The following is a 20,263-nucleotide window of genomic DNA, read 5'->3' as shown; positions in this document are numbered from 1 at the left end:
AAAATTTGTACAAAATAGCTTGTTATATTACGTGCTTAGGCTGTGGTTTGACAAGACAATTTAGGGTGTCTCATACCATATCTAACAGGCACAGATTACAAAGTGCTAGACAAACTCACTCTGCTGGTTGATACTGGTTCAAAATATGTAAGTGGGAGGTATGTCTTGTCCTAGAGACTTGCACAGTCTGTCTGAATTGTTATTACATAAGCTATAGATAAGGTATTATATAAAGCATCGTAACACTTTATTTTGGCTGAGGTATTGTTTATCCTCCTGCAGCTGGCATAAAAACTACATACATAACATATGTAGCACACTGAGAATAATGTAGAGGTGTTCACATCTAGCAGCATCAGATCCATACTTCCAGGTGATCCCATAGTATGGACTCTGTATTTATTACCATGCCTAATATTGCTTTTACAGGAGTACCTAATCTAAAAATCAGCAAAACTCCCAGTGCAGTCAGTGGGCTTTGGATCAATTTTGTCTCTCATTTGCTTTGCTTTCCCCAGGTTGACAGAGATGGGCTAGCATAACTGGTTTTAAAAGAAAACTTAATTTCTTAAGAAAACTGCTTTAACTTAATCTCATTCTGGAAAACGTTGTAATAGTGACTTTCCCACAAATAAAGTGTAGTACATTAGCTTTTAAGAAAAAAATAATAATTGTATTTAACAATGCCATATTGTAACTAAGTTTTAAACTGATGTATCTCTGGTGTTTTTTAGCAAGAACTCTTATGAGCGGTTATTCTTTTGTTTGTGCTTACCGTGGGAAGAGCAGGGAAGGAACATGCAGTGTGGTGTGATGTGGTGTGGTACCTGGTATGAGATCAGTCCCTGGCTTGAAGATGATCCCAGTCTCCCAAAACAAGGGAGTGTTTTGATCTGCTTTTGCTTTTCATCTGGCTGGATTACAGTGACATGTTAGCTCACCCTGCTGCTGTTTTTTCTTCCTGGTAGCAAACCTCAATGCACATATAATTCTCTTGACAACGATCCTGTTCCTGAACTCATCCACAATAAAGCATGCAACTGAAGGGAAAGACAAAAGCTTCTCACAAAGCTGTCTCAGACCTTGTTTGAAGCATGTTTTGGTTCTTGAGGTACATTTCTCTAAGATGTCTTTCAGAAGGTGGGCACCTGCCTTATCAAGATGGCCCTGGAGGCTGGGAGGTTTCGTGTTGCAGGTGCAACAGCATTGCCTCACCTTTCCAGATAATCATTCTCCTGCCTGCACACATGCTGCTGGCAGCAGACCTGTGACACAAGATGTGTTGGAATCACAAAAAAGGCTGGAGGTATCTGTGGGGATGGTTGATGTTGGGAAAGCACCAAGCAGGTGCCTGCAGCACCGTGCATGGGTGCTCCTTCTCTGTGACTCAGTGCAGCCCCTGAGCCCTGCATTACTAGATGGCAAATGGGAGTGGAGGTGGAACAAGCTGGTTTGTGCTTTTGCAGTCCTACATGTATATCTGCTCCTGCAATGAGGCCATAGCACACATTGTGAATTCCTATGTGCTAGAACATAAATTAATAACTAATAACTAAGAATAACTAATAACTAAGCAGGAACCGTTGTACTGAGGTGACAAGGACTGAGGACTAGCTGGATCAGCCAGGTTAATGCCAACATTTATTTTTCCTCTGTATAGGCCATGCCGCAGTAGCACAGAGCTACTTGGAGTTCAGCATTTCTTCAAGTCACTCTTAGACAGTGTTTTTATTACACTGTGCTTGGTGAACATGCATTTTGGGGGGGGCAGCAGTAGTTGGAAGTGAACTTGAGAGCAACAGCAAAACAGCACACATCTCCTGGGGAGAGACACTGCATCTAATGGGCATCCAGGCATGTGAAACAAAAAGGGGATTTACAACTTGCCCAAGAGAGATTATGACAACAGAGCAAAAGCAACAGGTTCAAGGAAGAGCTCTGGTTTGGTTTCTTGACCACAGGGGCCATGGAGCCATGGCCTGAGGGCTGGAAAGTCAAAGGATAAAGTTAAACCAGATTAGGTAGTATTACAGCCATATGGGACTCACTGTAAAAGGAGATTACTGAACGATGGTAGTACCGATTAACAAAAGCTGTGTGCAAAACTGTGTGTAATTTCTTAGAATCATAAAATCACAGAATGGTTTGGGTTGGAATGGGCCTTAAAGACCTTCTTGTTCCAACCCCCTGCCATGGGCGGGGACACCTCCCACCAGACCAGGCTGCCCAAAGCCCCATCCAGCCTCGCCTCAAACACCTACAGGGATGGGACAGCCACAGCTTCTCTGGGCAACTTGTGCCAGGGTCTCACCACCCTGAGTGAAGGATTTCTTCTGAATATCTAATCTAAATCTACCCTCTTTTAGTTTAAAGACATTCCCCCTTGTCCTATCACTACCCTCCCTGACAAAGAGTCCCTCCCCAGCTTTCCTGCAGGCCCCGTTTAGGCACTGGAAGGCCATTGTAAGGTCTCCCCAGATCCTTCCCTTCTCCAGGCTGAACAACCCCAACTCCCTGAGTTCATAGGAGAGGTGCTCCAGCCCTCTGATCATCCTCGTGGCCCTCCTCTGGACCCACTCTAATAGGTTGATGTCTTTCTTGTGCTGGGGGCCTCAGAGGTGAACACAGCACTCCAGGTGGGGTCTCACAAGAGCAGAGCAGGGGGGAACAATCACCTCTGTCTGCCTGCTGGCCATGCTTCTTTAGAGGCAGGCCAGGATTTGCTTCATCTGCCCTCCTTAGTCCCACAGTGCATCATCTTACCTTTGATATTTCCAGTAGGCCAGGAGTATTTTCACATTTTCTTTGCTGGCTCGAGCCATGGTATTCATGACAGATCCATTTATTTATTTATGAAAAAAAAAAAAATCTCCACCCACCCAACCTGTTATTAACTGGGCCCTAAGCTGCTTAGTTAGGCGTGCCAGTGAGTAGAAAGGAAAACACAGCAGCAGCAGAAGCAGGAAGGAGCCTCTTAGTTTGAGGGTGAGCTGGGATAGCAGCCCTGGAGTAGAGCAGAGGTGGGTGGCAGGACTGTGGGGTCGGGTCCGGGATGGGGGCATGGGGAGCACAGTACAGCGGGGCTGAGCATGAGGGACAACAGAGGAAGAGGACAAACTCATCACATTCCAACGTACAAGGAGAAAAGAGAAAGTACAGAGTGGGAATATACAGAGCTGTGGGCACAGGGAGAAAAGGAGAGGATGCCGAAATGGGGAGCTGGGGTGCAGCACGGCTGTGGTGCATGGGGAGAGGCAGCACTTGCAGGACACCGAGCGCATGCTACGGGCTGCAGCCATAAAGCAAGGGAGAAGCATTCGCAGGGGTGTTTTGTTTAGACTGAGCTGAGCTGACTCATAGCAAGAGGAATTTTTAAAAACTAAAGCAACAATAAACAGCAGAGGAGGAAAGAAACAAACAGGGTAGGAACTACATGTAAAAGACAGAAAGCTCACAAGAAACTTCAGAAGACGAATGCTTCAGATTTAACAACCGATTCTGTACTGTAGGCCTGTACTGACAAGGAGCATATGGTGTCCTGGAAAGGTGCCTTCTCTAATGTCGTGTCTCCCTTAACAGATAGAAACAGTGCTGGGTCTATTAACCCCCTCCAACTCTGCCTAATAATGTTTCATTTAATCTGGAAAAAATAAATAATAATAATAATAATAATAATAATAATAATAATAATAATAAAAGCAAAATTTAAGAAGAACAGAAATTCAGCTCAAGCAGACCAAGCATGTTTGTTTCTTTTCAACTTTTGGTTTGCTACAAAGAGATGAAAAATCAGTTTGAGACTCAGCCCAAGCAGCTACAGGTACCCTGCACGCTGTAAGCGTCCACCCTTCCCCAGGGCACACTGTGGCACATCTCCTTGCATGGGGCAGAGCAGGCGCTCGCACAGCTCCTGACTGTCACAGCCTGCAAGCGTGCCCCAGGCCTTATTTGCACTGCTCAGCCAGGGATTTGCTTGGCACATCCCAGAGACTGACGGAGTGGCTTCGTGCCAACGTGCTGCTCCAAGGCTGGCCCAAAGGCTGCTCCCAGTCACGCTGGATGGCCGTAGGGACCCCGGTGCCAAGTGGCATATTTCAGCGGTGTGCTAACTGCGAGCTCTCGCCTTCAGCAGGCACTTCGCACCGATGGCAGGAGGCCAGGCATTGGGCCAGCTCTGCTGACTCATGTGAGCCAGGCAGCCTCCCTCACCGGTGAAATCCTCGTCTGACCTGTGAGCATCGCTAAGGGGGATGGATCCTAAATGCCTCCACTTCATTTTTACAGTATTAATTGGTATCTTACCAGTTATCGATGGGTGCATAAGGTAACAGCAGAGCTGGCACGTTTGTAAGGTTTCAATTTAAGAGCAAAATCAATATCTAAATGTAATGGGAATAAAAAGGATTAGAATTAACAATATATAGAATTAACCATTTCAATCTATTGTCCATTGCTTGGCCAGGACTTGCTAACAATATTTAGTGGGGTTGGGCATACAGGCAGTTATTGGAAAAAATGGGCAGATCGTTCTCTATTGATTTAAGATGTCAAACAACAACACATGCATGAAAAGAAATACACTTGGATTCTGCTTTCCACTTCAGACAGCTACTAACTCACCATTTCCATTCCAAATGTTTATTTATTTTGTTTATCTCTTCCCATCTTTTTCCCAGGACACATGGTTGTTCTCGGAATGAATTCACCCCCTTAAAACTGCAATATGTCAGTGCTCATTTCTCCAGCCAGAAGGACAAGATGTGTAATAATTTCTGCGTTATGAAAACATACCATCTACTAAATGTTTCTAAAAATCGAAGCATTCATTTGTTATCCGCTCTGTATTCTGCTGGGAGATCTAAAAGCAATAAATGAAAAGACTGTTAGTGCCTCAGGAGGATAATGAGAACTTCTATTGCCTAGGAAAAAAAAGTTTATAGTGAAGCTTAGTGGATGCCAACTCTGTGCAGGTGAAGATGCATTCTGTTTAAAAACATGACATATTTTTCTGACAGTGGGAAATATTCCTGGGATACAGAATGATGCGCACCGAGAGAGCAATTGGAAAACACTATGTCTTACAAACTGCTTGTGGTCTATTTTTCTGTCCTCACTCCATGTACCTAGATTGGTCCAGATGTCCTGAGTTTGCAGGGCTGAAGCTGTCGAGATATCAGCTGCCCCCATGAAGTTCAGACTGGGGCCACTGCTGCGGCTTGTCCGTGCAGCACCTCTGCAGCTACCAGCAGTGCAGCATGCGAGGTGGCTGGCTGTCTTGCAGACAGATTCCCTCTTTGCCTGAGGAACAGGAAAAGCCTGGGGACTCCAGGAGACATTTCTCAACTGCATAGCTGCAAATGTATTTTCAAATGAAACAGGCACACATGGACATTTATTCATTTATTTATGCTTAGACCATTAGCATACATCTAAGGCTTGAAAGTGAAATTAGCTTTTTATTTTTTTTTTTAAATGTACTTATGTAAGCTTAGCTTTATATATTGGGGGAAAAGAGGAATAAATGTAGACAAGCATGTTAAATTTAGCCACACGCAGGTCTGACCACTGCTGCTGTTAGGACTGGTGTGACTTGGATCCAATGCTCCTGCATGCCCAAGCTGCTTTATGAGTCAAGTCCTGGCTCTAGCTCATGCCAGAGGTGCACATCTGCCTTGTCCAAAAGGGACAGACAAGCAGCTGCTATCCTGGTGCATGCTGCTGTCTTGCTAGGGGCAGTTTGTAGCAAATTGATACTGCAAGTCCTACAGGATTTGGACTCGCCAGACCTACACAGCCAGGATGCTGCCAGGACTCTGTGGTGCCTAATCCTGAAATTAGCTCCACTGCCTCTGCACAGCACATCTCCCTTCCCCTGTGCTGAGAGTGAAGCTGCATGGATCTTTCCATCCCCACGCTATGGTCTGGCACATGCCACGGGGTCAGCTTTCTTTGCTTGGCTTCTTGGCTGCACTTGCTGGGATTCTTCAGGTGCTTTTTCTTCATAGTGGTATTGGGAAAGCTTAGTATTATTCTTCTTCCAAGTCCGGATCAGATAATTTCACTGCAACATTACCAAGGCACAATACAGCCTAGCTACTCCAAATGCCTCTTGAGAGGCATCGTGAGACATTTGGTGCAATTTGTATCCTGGGAAGAGTCAGGACATTGTCCGACAAAAGAATCCAACCATCTGGAATCACTTGTATGAGAGACCCTCATTTCTAAATCCCTAAGCACTAGATCCCACAGTCTGTGCACACCCAAAAAATCCCATTAATATTGGCCAGAGAAATGGCTGCAAACAATCATGAAATGAGAATTTCTTCATGTTAAAGACAGATGAAATTCCAAGTTTAAAGTGGCAATCAAGCTTTTAAATTGCTTCTTTCAGCTGTGGTTTTGTAAGAAGTAGAAAATAATTGCACAAGCACTGGTTAATTTAGAAAAGCCTATTCTGAGGGGAGATTTTGCAAAATGTTAGGAATAATAGAAGAGCCATTTTTAAATTGTGCCAGAAAAACTCCAAGTTAACAAAAAAGGTCTGGCTCCAAGCTGGACCACCAAAATAGAAACTAAAGACAGTGCTACAGATTGGTTCATGTCAGTTTGGCTACCTTGTAAATGGAGTGAGGAATAACTTAAAGTTTCTGATATAAAAATGTTTTGAAAAATCCCACTTGCATTGTAGGCTATCGCTGTTAATGGAGAAGCCAAGACTCATTTTTTGTTAGCACACACACCTTTATGCATTAAAAGGCTGCACGTAATTATGGCAAGACAGCCATGATGTGCTTCCAAGGCCTTGAAGTAAAATGAAAAATTTCTGTGCAAATTCCAAGATTTCTAGATTCATCTATTCTTCTTTCACATATTAAAAAGGAGTAAAAGTATCTTCAGGTAAAGTAATTTAGACATCTTTTGTCCCATGGAAATTGCTGTTTTCAAACAAATAATAAAAAAAAAGCAACAACAAAAAACAAGCAACCAAACAACCTTTCTCACACTGCAGTTTGTTAAAATAAACCTTCAGCAATGAAAACACTCCACTGGAAATACTTTTTAAAGTAAATAAACATACACAGGTGTGATGCTGAACATACGGGGCCCATCTGTTGAGAGAGCTTGGGATAATTATTACCTAATCGCTGGAGGAGCAGCGTCACTTTAAACAAAATGGGTTTAGACGTATTTTTTGGCAGAATGCTGAAGCCAAGGTCACGTGGCAAAGCTTTGTTTCAGGAACACGATAAGCAGAAGCTCGTACTGTAAAGAACAGCACACTGTCTCAGAGGACAAGAGACCTAAGAGGAACAAAACAAGCTAGAGGATACGGAGGTTGAGCTTCACATACACACTAGGTAGCAAAAGGATTTCGAGATGAACAGCAGATTAAAACAGAACAACAGTAGATAAAATCAAGCATAAATAAAAGCGAAGTAGCACACACGGAAGGGAGACCGTGAGTATGGCTCAGAGGGCTCTGAACAGTTTCTACTCAGGGCACCGCCACTGCCTGCCTCCTGGGAACTTCTGCTCCAAAACAATCCCAACCCAATCCGACCACAGACGAAATTCCAGGACAAAGACTGGAGTAGAAACCGCAGCAGGAAATACAGTGAAGAGCTATTTACACGGCACACTTGACAATTTGCCCTGTCTAAAACATCTTTATCATCTCTGAGATGCGTCTCAGTGTCGACCACCTTAAGCACGACATGCAGCAAAAGCTGACAGACTCTGCCGTGTCCTCACTGCCTGAAAAAGGCACCTGAGCAAGGAGTAGGCCCATTTCCTGCAGGTTAACATTGACTGTGTTTTCTCAGGCATGTTCTGCAGTCACAATCTGTAAAACCAAACCTTCCTAGGCATCAACAAAATTCCTGCTACTGCCACCGGCTCCCGGAGCACAGCCAGCTCAGGCGGCCTCCCTACAGCCATGGCCCCACATCACCCCGCCGGCCTCCAGCCGTGGTCGACTGCCCACAGCCCACAGCACAACTCCCAGCTGCTCTGCCCAGGTACCCACAGGGAACAGCAGACACCTCTCTGCTCTCAAATCCTCAACAGCAGGCACCACAAAGTGCCAAGAAGGAAAAGCAAGAAATCTACAGCCATCCCCAAACCTCTTCTCTAGAGGGCTGTGTGGCCTACTAGCGCGTGGTGTGTGCACACATTGGCACGCCTGTTTCCTGCTTCCCCAAATCCTTACATCACAGTGAAAGTCATCTAACTAAACATTAAGACAGGTCTCCTGTCCTCAGCTGTTCTAAAATGGCTTTTCTTTACTGGCCTACCAGGTACTTCTAGCTCTTTGACACTCTGGTCTGGCCTATTTTCACACAGTACAGCTACAAGGGGAGGATCAGGTAAACTCAAGCCTATGAAATTTCCTATATAGCTCTAGCCTGTGTGGTGATATCTGAAATCACTCTCCTTTTAACAATGACATTTCTCATACAGGAAAAAAATAAACAGAAAAAGAGGTCCTTTGAATAGGTTCATTAAATTAATGCAAATGCTGGAAACCCATGGTGGATTTCCACAGGCATTAAAACAGCAATAACAGAAGTTCATTGGATTACCAGTAGTTTTGAGCAGAACACACTAAATGAGCAAAGCTGTCGAGAGCTAACACTTCAGTGCTTTCAAGGTCTTGTTTGACCAGGCTCAACATTTGCAACTTTATTTTTAAAAGGCTCACTACATCAAACAGGCACATGTGCTCAAGGTAACAGCCTGAACTCAAAGAAGTCCCTTCTGCATTCTGAAGAAGAGGTAAAATACATTTTACTACCCTGTGGTTTACAAGGTTAAGCCACCAAGTCATGCATCTCACCGGGACACATTTTGTCAAAGTTTTCTCCTCCTACCACAGCTACATCATCCCACGCCAGTTTGTGCTGACACACAGGGTGTATTGTCACAAACTGCAAGGCAACACAAGCCGTAGCAGTAAGCACATTTATCTTGTCTGGGCCTCCACATATGTGAGATACAAACCAAACTATAAGCAACATTTCCTGTGGTAAGCTTAGTAGCATTCACTGCACTTCCCTTACAACAGTGAGGAGACATCTCTACCAATGCTCTACACCTTACTCTTGGTTGGATCCAAAAAGTCCCTCTCCCAGCAGCTTCACAGAACAAGGTCTCAAGACTGGAGCTGCAGGAATACTGAGGTGGGGAGAACAAAAGAGATGAGTTTCTTGGTTTCCATGCTCTGTGGAATTTGCTCATTTCTATGGGCTGGAGAGATTAAGAGAAGCAAAAAGAGACTGTGCATCTCTAAGCCCAACAAATCCACTGGGGCTCCAGCAGGGCACCATGTGGCCCAAGGTCTCATTCTCAGCTTCTTAACTTGGGGAACAACTCCGTATTAGCACATCCCTCACATGAGAAGTGGGCAAAGGATGTTCTTATCCAATCCTCTCCCTTCTGAAGGAAAGCAACTGAGATTGCATATACCTCTGTGCAATACAGAGCCACAAGCAACTTGCCTAGCTCTCACCAGTGCAACAGTGTTATAACATGCTAAAAGTTTGCTTTCAGTCTTTTCAGCACTGATAAAAGAATACATGTTTTTAAATGCCTGTTAAAGCCACAAAATATTTTAAGTATGTTTAATACACTGGTAAATGTACCATTCTCTACCTTGCTTACAGATTCATTTCAATTCCTGTTCATTTGCATGCAATCAAAATGTTTAAAATAAAAAATGCATGTTTTCAGAAATGATGCATACCAGTTACCCACCCACTCTCCTGTCCCAAAACCATTTGCAACTGTAGCTTATACGTTATTGTTATTTGTTGCACATTCCAGTCATACAAGCCAAGCACTTTCTCTTTTTTTTCCCTAAAGTATGCTAAGAGGCAACACAAAGAGCGATCTTCCAAGCTCCCTGCTTGAGCTCCACAACCAGTTCCTTGAAGTGCCCTCATGCTTAGTGGGTTGGCATCACCGACAGCCTGTTCACCTCCACTTGCAGGCCAGGGCTCCTTTTACTGCTCATGTATTGGCCTGCAAGGCATATTTGCCTTCTGGTACTAAACCTCCTCAAGGTACTCTACAGATAGCTTTTCCACCGGCCTATACCATAATTAAGCGGTGTGGCTGAATCTGCTTATCCTGAATGGGGAAGCAGAGAACAGATTGGGCCCCTGAAGTCACATTTTTTTCCCTTCAATACCACCAAATGCATTGTGCTTCTACAGGAAAATATCTGTTCTTGGAGGTGTAAGGAGTTTTGCATTTCTTTTAGCAATCCAGTTTAACAGACTGTTATCCTGGTGGATACCTGATAACAGAGCCACTCATCTGGCTTGGGAGACTGCTGGTGAGGGAGAGAGAAAGAAAAATGACAAGAAAATGACACAGAAAGAAGGAAAATGAAATGCTTCTCTCAATCCAGATCACTTTGAGAAGCCTATTGCTTGAAATCTCTTTCTCATTACCTGCATAGACACACCAAGTGTAGCAAGATACACACCTGTACTCCCTGAGCAGAACCCCCAACCTTGAACCTTTTATTTCATTTCCAGAAATTTAGGACTGCAAACGTTTCTAACCCCAGACCCTCTGGTAAGTAGTTGTACAAACCTCATTCCCCAGCTTTAAGGGCAAAAACCTCTTTTTGCTTCGCACTGTATGGAAGAGATGTATGTGGTAGGGAACCATCTGTGGGTACTAGCAGTATTCCTTCTTTCCAAGCATCAGCATGAGTGATATTGGACTGTCACGTAGTGGGGAAAGAAAAACAACAGAGGAGAAGGGGAGCTACAGTGGAAAATAATGGCCAGAAAGTCGAAGGGGAGAGTGGACAGTCTCAGCAGGGCAGGTTAAAATTCTGGGTCTGCATTACACATTTCAAGGAGCTGCTTTGCCCCATCTATAGAGGAAAACACGTATTGTCTTGCAGCTTACTGATGACAGCCCCATCACTTACAACCAGCACACCCAGTCCTTAAACTGTGGTTGCCTTTGAAGAGCAAGCCACTCACAATAACGGGTTAAGCCTTCATATGCAAATAAACTTATCAGTCTATCCCAAACACTGCATTATTTATGGACGCTATGAACCACATAACCGAGGCAGAAGGTGCTTGTAATACCTAAAGCAAATGTAAACCATATTTCTGTTTTTAAACAGCCATTCCTGACTTTAGATCATTAAGACTGTCATTTTAAGTGGTGAGTGACATTTCTGGCATCCACTGACGAAGGTGCAAATTGCACTAAATGCAATTTGAGTTTTAGACTCTGCACAGAATCTACAGAATTAAGCTAAATACTGACAGAGTTAAGTGGAAAGGATTTTATTGGCTACAAATGTTCACAATTGAAAAAAAAAATCAAAGAAAAATGATTTTGTTTGGATGTAAACATTCCCTGCTGCCCTGGAAATACTAACACAGAAACACTGCACTGAGATGCTGGGAAGAAGAAAATGTTCTCTAAAGTAAAGAAAGAACAACCACCACCAAAAAAGGTAAAAGTACTTCTTGAAATATTTCAAGTTTATGAATATTATAAAGATATGGTGTGTATTTCTACTTCTTAAATCTCATATGGCATATAGCTGATTGACCAGTGAACTGCCATAATACGAAGATGCCAACTGGTTTTGGTGAGAATTCCCAGTCATAAAAACCTGAACAAACAGTAAGTGTGCTTGGACAAGATTACATGCATAAAAATGTACGTGCTGTATCAGGCTGGACTAACACATACTGAACCCTGGAATAGCATGATAGTCAAACCTGAGGGCCAAAATGAGAGGGGAAGAAGTAAGATCTAGCTTTGTAAAATTTCTCAGCAAGTTTTCAGGGACAAAAAGTCTGTAAGAAGAATTGCCAAAAGCTCTCCCATAGACACTGTCAGTTGTTGCAGCCCCGACTAAGCAGATGGCCCCAAAAAAGTTTGATAACTTCACTAGGCAACACATCCACAAACACTCAGGCTGTTAGTACTGCCTCACATCCCTCTTCTCACTGGTTACAGCAGTCTCTGGGCTTTTGGTTTTGATTTTACTGTGAGAGTTGTCAGAGGGACCTGTAGCCAGCTGCGCTGGTTTCTCAAAAACACGTGAACCTTGCAGACAGCCTGGAAGTCTCCCACATGCACTCCATTCAGACAGTTAGATTCAAGCTAATTTAGATGCTTGCAAAACTTCATGCTAGACTACAGTAACTTGGCAAAACGACGCACACGAGTGTGAAAGGCTCTGTGCATGCAGACACTGCCTGATCCTAAGGCTAAGAACACATTTGCTGTGTTCACCAGATTTTTATAAAAGAGAAAGCCACAGCTGATGGGGTAACAGGAGAAAGAGCGAGATGGGAAAGCAACAGTTGAGGCTTAAATTGAAAGTCACATTGAAAAACTGACAGGATCTCATCAGAGCTCAGAAGTAGTAATTTTGCTCAACTGCTCACAAGTTGCTCACAAGCAAAATGTGCTATCAATCATCTCACTTTTAAGATCCATCATTACACCAGTAAAAGGGCAGAAGAGTAGTAAAAGGCTCATTTTTCAGGCTCATTTCTCCAAGTATCTCAAAGCTAACAGCTGCACACAGGTGGAAGTTTGAAACACCACTGATCTGGCTCTAGCTTTGCTGAAGCTTGACTCTTTCCAGCCGTGTCAGTTTGCCCAGGTTTACGCAGTGTTGTCTCACCCCTTCCCAAGTTGCAAGACATTTTGGGCTGTCAAATCACTGCACTGCTTTTTTTGCCCTTTGTAACAAGACCATGTATCAATCCAGCCTATAAAAAGCACACCTGTGAAAACAGGTACCCATCTTGCTGGAAATCTTACAAATAAACTTATCTGCAATTACCCCAGAAGTACGTGCCAGAATTCTAGTCAACTAAAAGAAAACTAGTTTTCTGTAACATGCTGGTCCTCCCAAAGAAATCAGTTGGCACACATTTTAGAAGTATTCCCACCCAGAAATTCCATCAGTCTTCCACTGTCACTGCAATTTTGTACAAACGCTTGAGGTGCTTGAGAGGAACTGTGGATGCCCCATCCCTGGAGTTGTTCAAGGCCTGGATGCGGCCTCGGCCAACCTATCTAGAGGGAGGCATCCCTGCCCATGGCAGGGGGGTTGGAGTTAGATGATCTCGAAGGTCCAACCCAAGCCATTCTGTGATTTTATAATTTATTTTGAGCAAAGCATAAGAAATAAAGAAACATTGAAGAGAGAACATCTTCCCATCCTATCTAAGTAATGGGACTTACAAAAACAGTATTAAAAAACGTGTATTTGTGATTTCTGCTGCAGATCACAGTTAGTGTACGGGTAATAAAATCATGATTCATTTCTCTTCCAAGCCTCTCACCTACTGCATGCAGTATCTTCACTCGTCACTCAGTTAAATGGTTATCTTCAACATCTGCTTTCAGACAGCAGACATCAGCGCCTCCATGCTGTCTGACGTATCCTGTAAGTGACAGCAAGCTTCGCCTGCAATCACCAGAAGAAATCTACTCATGAATCAATGATGAACAGAAGATCCGTGGTCCTGCGCCACCCCTTCAGCACAGCCAGCACGCTGACTCAACAAGGACACGACAACCTCAGGAGCTGTAAGGGCAGGATTCACTCAGTGCCAATGCCATACGCACATCCATGCAGTAGTGAGTTGCTGGGAACCGAAGAAACCTGTTGAAGCCAAATACTTCTAATGAGAAACTAAGGGAGAAGGAATTTTCATGCAGAAGCTTACAGCACAGCAATGAGCAGGGCAGCACATGTGCAAAAATTAACACCAGAGCAAGCACATGCAGTGCAATTACAGGGGGCTCAAAGACAGTGATGAAGGCCAAGTTTATGGAGGATTAAAACAAGGTGGGGGGTGTTGCAGGGAGATCCCACATGTCTGAAAAACACCACTGCTAATACTTTGCATGGCAAGTACCCTTAAAAGCAGTCAGCAATTTTAAAGCAGCCACTAACACTGGAGAGCAAGGCAGAGCCCTGACAACGTCTCCAGCACACAGAAGACAGGGTGGTCCGGTCCAGCATCAGTGGCAACCAGGAAACTGGGAGGTGACAGAGTGCCAGGAAGGGCACCAGACTGTAGGAAGACTGGAGAGAGTAACAGACAAAACCAACAAATTCTTGGCAGAAGGACTCAGCAACAAGCACTAGGAAGTGCTTCAGACTCCAGCTGGGTATGCTGCTCCCAAGCAGGACAGGAAAAACACGACTGTCGCTGCTTTGCTGCTCTGAGTCAGGAGGTTAAGACGCACGCTTGTGCAACTCATCACTGGGACAGAAGGGACCAATGTCTGCTCATCCTTCCTTGCTTCTCCTGCCACCCAGTGCCCTTCCGCCCCCGCTTGCTCCCCAGATCCTGCCACTATTACTGAACTTCCTCAGAAGATGCCTGCAGCGATTAGCATGTAGCAATGATGGTGAAGAGATGTAGCACAGACTAGTGAGTAACAAAACTCAGATTTCCTGGGAAAACAGGACAAGGGTGAAATGATGCAAGTGATCTGCTGACTGAGCTAAAGCACCTTCTCAAAAATTAAAGACTTTTACAGTCTGTAATTATATCTGTAAGATTGTTTCATATTCTACTGTATAGAACACAAATTTCAGCACTCAGTGGACCAGATTCCCATTCTAATACCACTAAAATACTGGTATTCCAATACAGCAGCTGTTACATTTTCAGATAGACTACGGCCTGATTCCTACTGTTGCCTCAACAACCGGCAAATAAAACTACAACAACTACAGTTAGAACATTATCAAGTCTTTATAAAACAAAACATGGCAAGCCAACTTCAAAGGCCAATTTGTTTCTTGTCAATAGTTAAGATTCTGTTGTGCTTTCTTAAGTGGAAAACCAAAAATTCTATAAAAGGTCAGGTGATGGAAACCGTGATTGCAAAAGGGGAAGTGATGATATAAGAGCAAGGGGGGGAAAAAAGACTAAGATTAAGAACAGTATTTAAATATAAAAATTTATTTAGGTGAAGTCACAAACATTTGTTTTAAATCAATTTACAAACACTTCATGTTATGTATATTACTGAAACTATCAAGGAAAGGTAAAGGAGAGCAGATAACGGCAGGTTTTTTTTTTTTCCTGAAACAACTAAAGGCATACCCTTACCATCATGCGCCTTACTGGATCATAATATTACCTTGATCATACTCCCTAGTATGCAAGGGGAAAGGAAAAGAAAACAAAATACTGAGATGTAAAATAATTTAACCATGAACCAGTGAATATGATTTTCATGAACGCCAGACCACAAGAGTGAAGTCTGATGCTCAGGATCCTAAGCATTCTATGAGGATAAAAATAGAATAATAATTTAGGTCAATTGTTCTATTTGATCAAGAATTTTGTAATGCACAATTGGGCTATAAATTACTTCTGGCAATGACAGCAACAGTTAATCCATTTCTCAGAGATGAAAGAAGAGGCGGTATTGAGCCTCACAGAATTATTTTGTCAACAACCTGGGTTATACCAAATGTAGGATACTGTTTCAAGTCAAATATACATTTATGTTGCAGATATTCTCAATGAAATGGTAAAATTAACAGCTGTAACAAGACAAGTTATGATTTATTTTTTAAGCAAATATAGTACACAGATTATTTTACTTTTTTTTTTTTCTTTTCTTTTTGAAGTGTCCGGTTGTGATCTGCAAAGATCCAGGATTGCACACAGGTTTGCTCAAATGAGAAGGGTTAATCTGCGCATTAAATTGGCTTATATTTTCAATGTAGTATTTTAGGGCAGGGTTCTCCTCCGGGAGACTGTTCCTGACCTCATTCAACCAATGTTCAATTTATTCACCTTCCTGAATCTTTGCCCTCTTTGGATAGTCTGTGACAAGTGCTGCGCTGCAGGAATTCCTGTTTTCCAGCAAACTGGCTTGCTCTGCAGGTTTGTAGTCCATTGTTACAATTGCTGATTGGGTAAAATGAATTTCCTACGTCTTCTCTAGCACAGCTTGCAACGCAACAGAAGCAGAGGTAAAAGAATGCACTAGAATACCAGAGCTCCACTTAAACACCAACGGAGTCAGGCTGTTGGCACCAATAAGAAATTCTGTATTTAACAAATCTGTAAATATTTAAAATCCAAAGTTAGTCAGTTTTATACATAAACTCACCCACTTAGTCTGACTGCCATTCCAACTGGCCTTCTGTTTTCATGGAGTCTGAAATAAAAAAAAAATAAACTGAGAATTGTCCAAAGTTAACTCACATACAGGAACGAATCTCAGCTATGCCAGTTACTGCATTCAAACAAAGCTAGGGTTTCTCACTTCCCTAAGCTAAAGCAAGCTTATACCTCTCTACTGTCTCCCCAGAAAGGAGGGTTAGCCTCAAACACGTCCCTTTGTTGCCTTTGACTTTGTTTTTACTGGTTAACCTTCTGTGCAGAACTGGAGAGATACAGGCACTGCAACAAACTGACATGTACGAATCTACTGAAAGGGGAAATGAAATAGTCAGGCTGCCCAATGCTGTCCTCTGAAATGAAAACAAACATCATTTCAAGCAAACAATCTGGGAGAAAAGGTCTCTGTAAAACTTCTCAATAGTACGAAGGTGAAAAAGCTCAGGTTCTGGTCAAAGCCTGTTGTCTATCAAGGCCTATTCTCTCCCATTTGAATTCTCTTTTTTTTTTTCCCCAAACGCAAAGCCACAACCTTTTACTTCTCTGAAGCAGTTTTACAGTTGGAGCTTGTCAGGAGCTGAGACTGGGTGAGGGGGAAACCCTCAGGTCAACACTTCCCTGCTGCTGCCTTGCCAATGATAAGCTCATGCTTTATCCTAAACATCATCTACATTTAACAGCTGCTCAGATGATTGTTTCAGTTAAAGATGTTCTTCTTCCTTGAGCAGTTATAAATTAGTATGTGCTACCAATTAAGGAGTGCTCTAATAACAGACAGGTAGCTGAATCCACACTTAATGGTTATACAGCTTTTACTTCCCATCACGCTGTTATTAGCACTGCAGTTTCTATGTTCAAACAAACCATTAAGCTAATTTGGGCGTTTTATAAACTATTTAGCTAAAATAAACACGTTGAATTTTTCTTTCCACAGCTTCTGATTGGTTCTTCAGATGAGAGGAAAAGTCAATGTCAGTACTAAAATCAGCTGGAAAATTTCCACACAATCAAAGGGGATCGAGACCTCTGGTGTCTAAGCAGCCAGCAGTCCACAGCTCTGCACTGTCACAACAGTTATCATGAAAGTTACAAGTCTGGGTAACGTTACAGGCTGAAGATCCGTCTCGGATGAGATGAAATATATGAGATATTTTCCATCTGGTGCTCACATAAGATCTGTAGTAAAATAAAAACTGAGCTGCTGTTCTCGAGAATGGAGAAATCTAAACAGAGATACCAGAACAAGTTACGTAAATCTAAAACATCAACCACAGAAAGCACCAAGGCCACACGGCTGGCACTGGGACCTACTACACTACTCGTTCGTTACACTGTCTTTGTTTCCATTCTTTGTCTGCAGGTTGACCCAGAGATTCTGATAGGTAGAGAAATCAGGGTTTGGTGATGCACCGAATACTTGGGGATCCCCTGAAAAAGGTCCTCCCTTTCCAGGTCAGACTAAGAGTCCAACAGTTTAGCCACTCCTCTCTGCTGAAGGTAACTGAGAAGTGCAATGTCTGATGACAGCTAGCAAAACCCCTTCAGGAATGGAAAGATTCTTCCTATGGTCCTACTTTTTTTTTTTTTTTTTTTTTTTTTAAAGAAATAAATATGGACAATGTAACAGAACCCTTTAACCACCGTTCAGCTGGCATGAAACTCAACATTTAGTACCCAGCATTTTCTGCTCTGGGGATCTGACAGATTACAGCCACCAGTATTAAAAACAAAACCCCCAAAAAATAAAACAAACAAAACCCAGTACAACCCTAAATATAGACAGGCAGCTGTCTTTGTACCACTGGAGCTTGCTGTCACAGCTCAAGCAGTGGAAATAGTACATTTGCCTGTGTACGTTCGAGGTTATGCCAACTCAGTGACACTTGATGTCTGTAATAAAAGCAAATCCTTAATGTGAACAAAATCTTCCCTGCCTCCCCTAATCATATTCATCCCGCAAAACAGCCCAGAACTCGTGGATTAAATCCACTGAGGCCCAAAATAAATTAAGTCTCCGAATCACAGTAAGCTTGCAAGCCGCGGCTGTTCAAATTGAAGTTTGTCATTACTTACATCAATTTTCCTGGCCTCCCACACAGCCTGCAACTACCCAGTGTTCCTACAGCAACAGCAGAGTCTGTACTCTGTGTCCTGGTACAGCTGACAAAGTTAATTTAAAATCTAAAAGTTAAATCTTTTAGAGACAACACAAAGTAAAAGAAATGCCCTTCTTCTGATAGCTTTAGAGAAATACAATCTATCCTCAGGGATACACTGCATCCTCAGGAGGCAATTACTGGGGTTCCTAACTCCCGATATCTGGAGCAACAGACATTACACAAGCAACTGTTTGCCCAGGGAGCATTTTTCCCCAGCAATCCAGCAATTCCCCAGCACACCTCCCACAGCAGCTGGCTGGGCACCTTGTGTGGCCCAAGCAGGTGTGGCCCATGCCTTGCAAACTGATGCTTGGTGGGCACGAGCTCAGGGTTGGAGCCGTGAAGTGGGAGCCAGCAGACATCCCAATTGCCCATCCACTTTCCTTGCCCCTTCTCCTCTTCCCCTCGGCAGGGGCACCACTGGGGCCAGGGGATCGCACCGCCACGGCCGCCGGCCTGTCACACCTGGCTTTTCTCCTCCTGCTTGGGGCTCTGGGACGACGACGAGGATGGTGGCGGCGGCGGTGGCGGCGTGGCCTGCGGCTCGCTCTCGGCACGGTGGTGCCTGCTGACGAGCGACTTGAGGGGCGCCATCCACTTCATCCAGAGGTCCAGGTCGACGTCACCCCAGGGCAGGTTGGGGTCCTTGGCCGCCCGCCGCCGAAAGTCCTCGTCGTAGCTCATCCACGAGGTGCCCCCGTAGGTGGCGTGCAGCTTGCGGATGGTGTCCAGGTACTTGAACATGGCCCCGCAGCGCGCCGGGTGCTTCTCGCACACCACGCTGGCGTACACCAGGAAGGCGGAGACCCACTGGTCCAGCGTGTCCCCCGGCCGCGGGCCGTGCTCGGGGGCCAGCTCTGTGTGGAGCAAGGAAAACAGGTCAATGAACTCCCCCCGCCAGATGCGCTCCTTGGTGGCCTTGGCCAGCTGGTAGCCCAGGGGCCGCCGCAGCCCCACGTAGGGGGTGGCCGCCGCCTCCGCCGCAGGGGCCGGGGCTGGAGCTGGGGCCGGGGCCGGAGCTGGGGCCGGGGCCGGGGCCGGGGCCGCTGCCGGGGCCGCCTCGCCCTGCGCCGCCGCCGCCGCCGCCGCCGGGCCCCCGGCCGCGCCGCTCGCCGCCGCCTCGGCGCAGGGGCTGGCGGCCGCCGCGGCCGCCCCGAGCGCCGCCTGCCGCTCCAGCCAGCGCGGGTTCACGTACACCGTCCGCAGCCGCGGCGCGGCCCCGGCCCCGGCCCCGGCCCCAGCCCCGGCCGCGGCCGCCCTCGCCGCGCCGTCGGCGCCGGGCTGCAGGCGCAGCAGGGCCAGGGCGGCGGCGGGCGCGCAGGCGGGCAGGTCGCTGCCCTCCCGCCGCGGGGCCGGCTGCGCCGCCGGCGGCACCGGCAGCAGCGCGGGCGCCGCCCAGGGCGGGGAGCCGCCCCTAGGCCCCGCCGCCGCCGCCAGCGCCTCTAGGCCCGGGAGGCCGAGCCGCGAGCCGGGCGCCACGGCGCCGAGCACCCATCGGGTCTCGGCCACCCCGCCGCGGTCCCGGGGGCTCCGCGACCTCCCCTCCTCGCGGCGGCCGGCGAGCGCCGTGCCCAGCGGCAGGGGGGCCGCGGTTCCGGCCCGGCGCCGACGGCGGCTCCGCCGCCTCCCACGTGGCATCGGCGCGGAGGCTCCGGGCAGGGCCGCGGCGGGGGCGGGGGCTGCGCCCGGCGGGGCGGGGACGGGGCGGGGACGGGGACGGGGACGGGCGGCGGAGGGGGACGGGGAGCGGGGCGGCCCGGAGCCGGCCCCGGGGCCTCCGGGCATATATCTATATATCTATATGTGTATATCTATCTATATATAAAAATAAAATAACCCGCTGATCACCGTCACGGGCAAAACGGACTTCTGTTGGGGAAGGTTAACTGAACGTGCCGCCAATTAATAGTGCAGCAGGGCAACGAGAACTCACACCCAAATCACCTT

General features: G+C 45.7%; 1 protein-coding gene across 3 annotated transcripts in view; it reads right to left on the bottom strand.

Annotated features, from left to right (window-relative positions):
* The window catches only part of LOC311430843 (uncharacterized protein), a 34,376-nt gene extending 14,416 nt beyond the window's left edge, over positions 1-19,960 (bottom strand). The window contains exons 1-3 of one of the 3 annotated variants that reach the window (XR_014689058.1): positions 18,782-19,960; positions 16,147-16,194; positions 2,764-13,666 (exon numbers count right to left, since the gene is read on the bottom strand). Coding sequence is in view for 2 of the 3 variants with exons in the window: in XM_084507740.1 (XP_084363866.1) it covers positions 16,186-16,194; positions 18,782-19,954 (1,182 nt within the window). In the remaining variant the exon portion in view is untranslated. Of the gene's footprint in view, positions 1-1,628; positions 13,667-14,965; positions 16,061-16,146; positions 16,195-18,781 lie in introns of those variants that run through there. The other 2 variants (XM_084507740.1, XM_084507739.1) reach the window with 2 other exon arrangements.
* Positions 19,961-20,263: the final 303 nt, after the last annotated feature.

Source organism: Aythya ferina, assembly GCF_964211825.1.
Source record: "Aythya ferina genome assembly, chromosome: 1".
Lineage (NCBI taxonomy): Eukaryota > Metazoa > Chordata > Aves > Anseriformes > Anatidae > Aythya > Aythya ferina.
The sequence above is the reverse complement of the archived record's forward strand: the minus strand, read 5'-3'. Positions and strand labels throughout refer to the sequence as shown.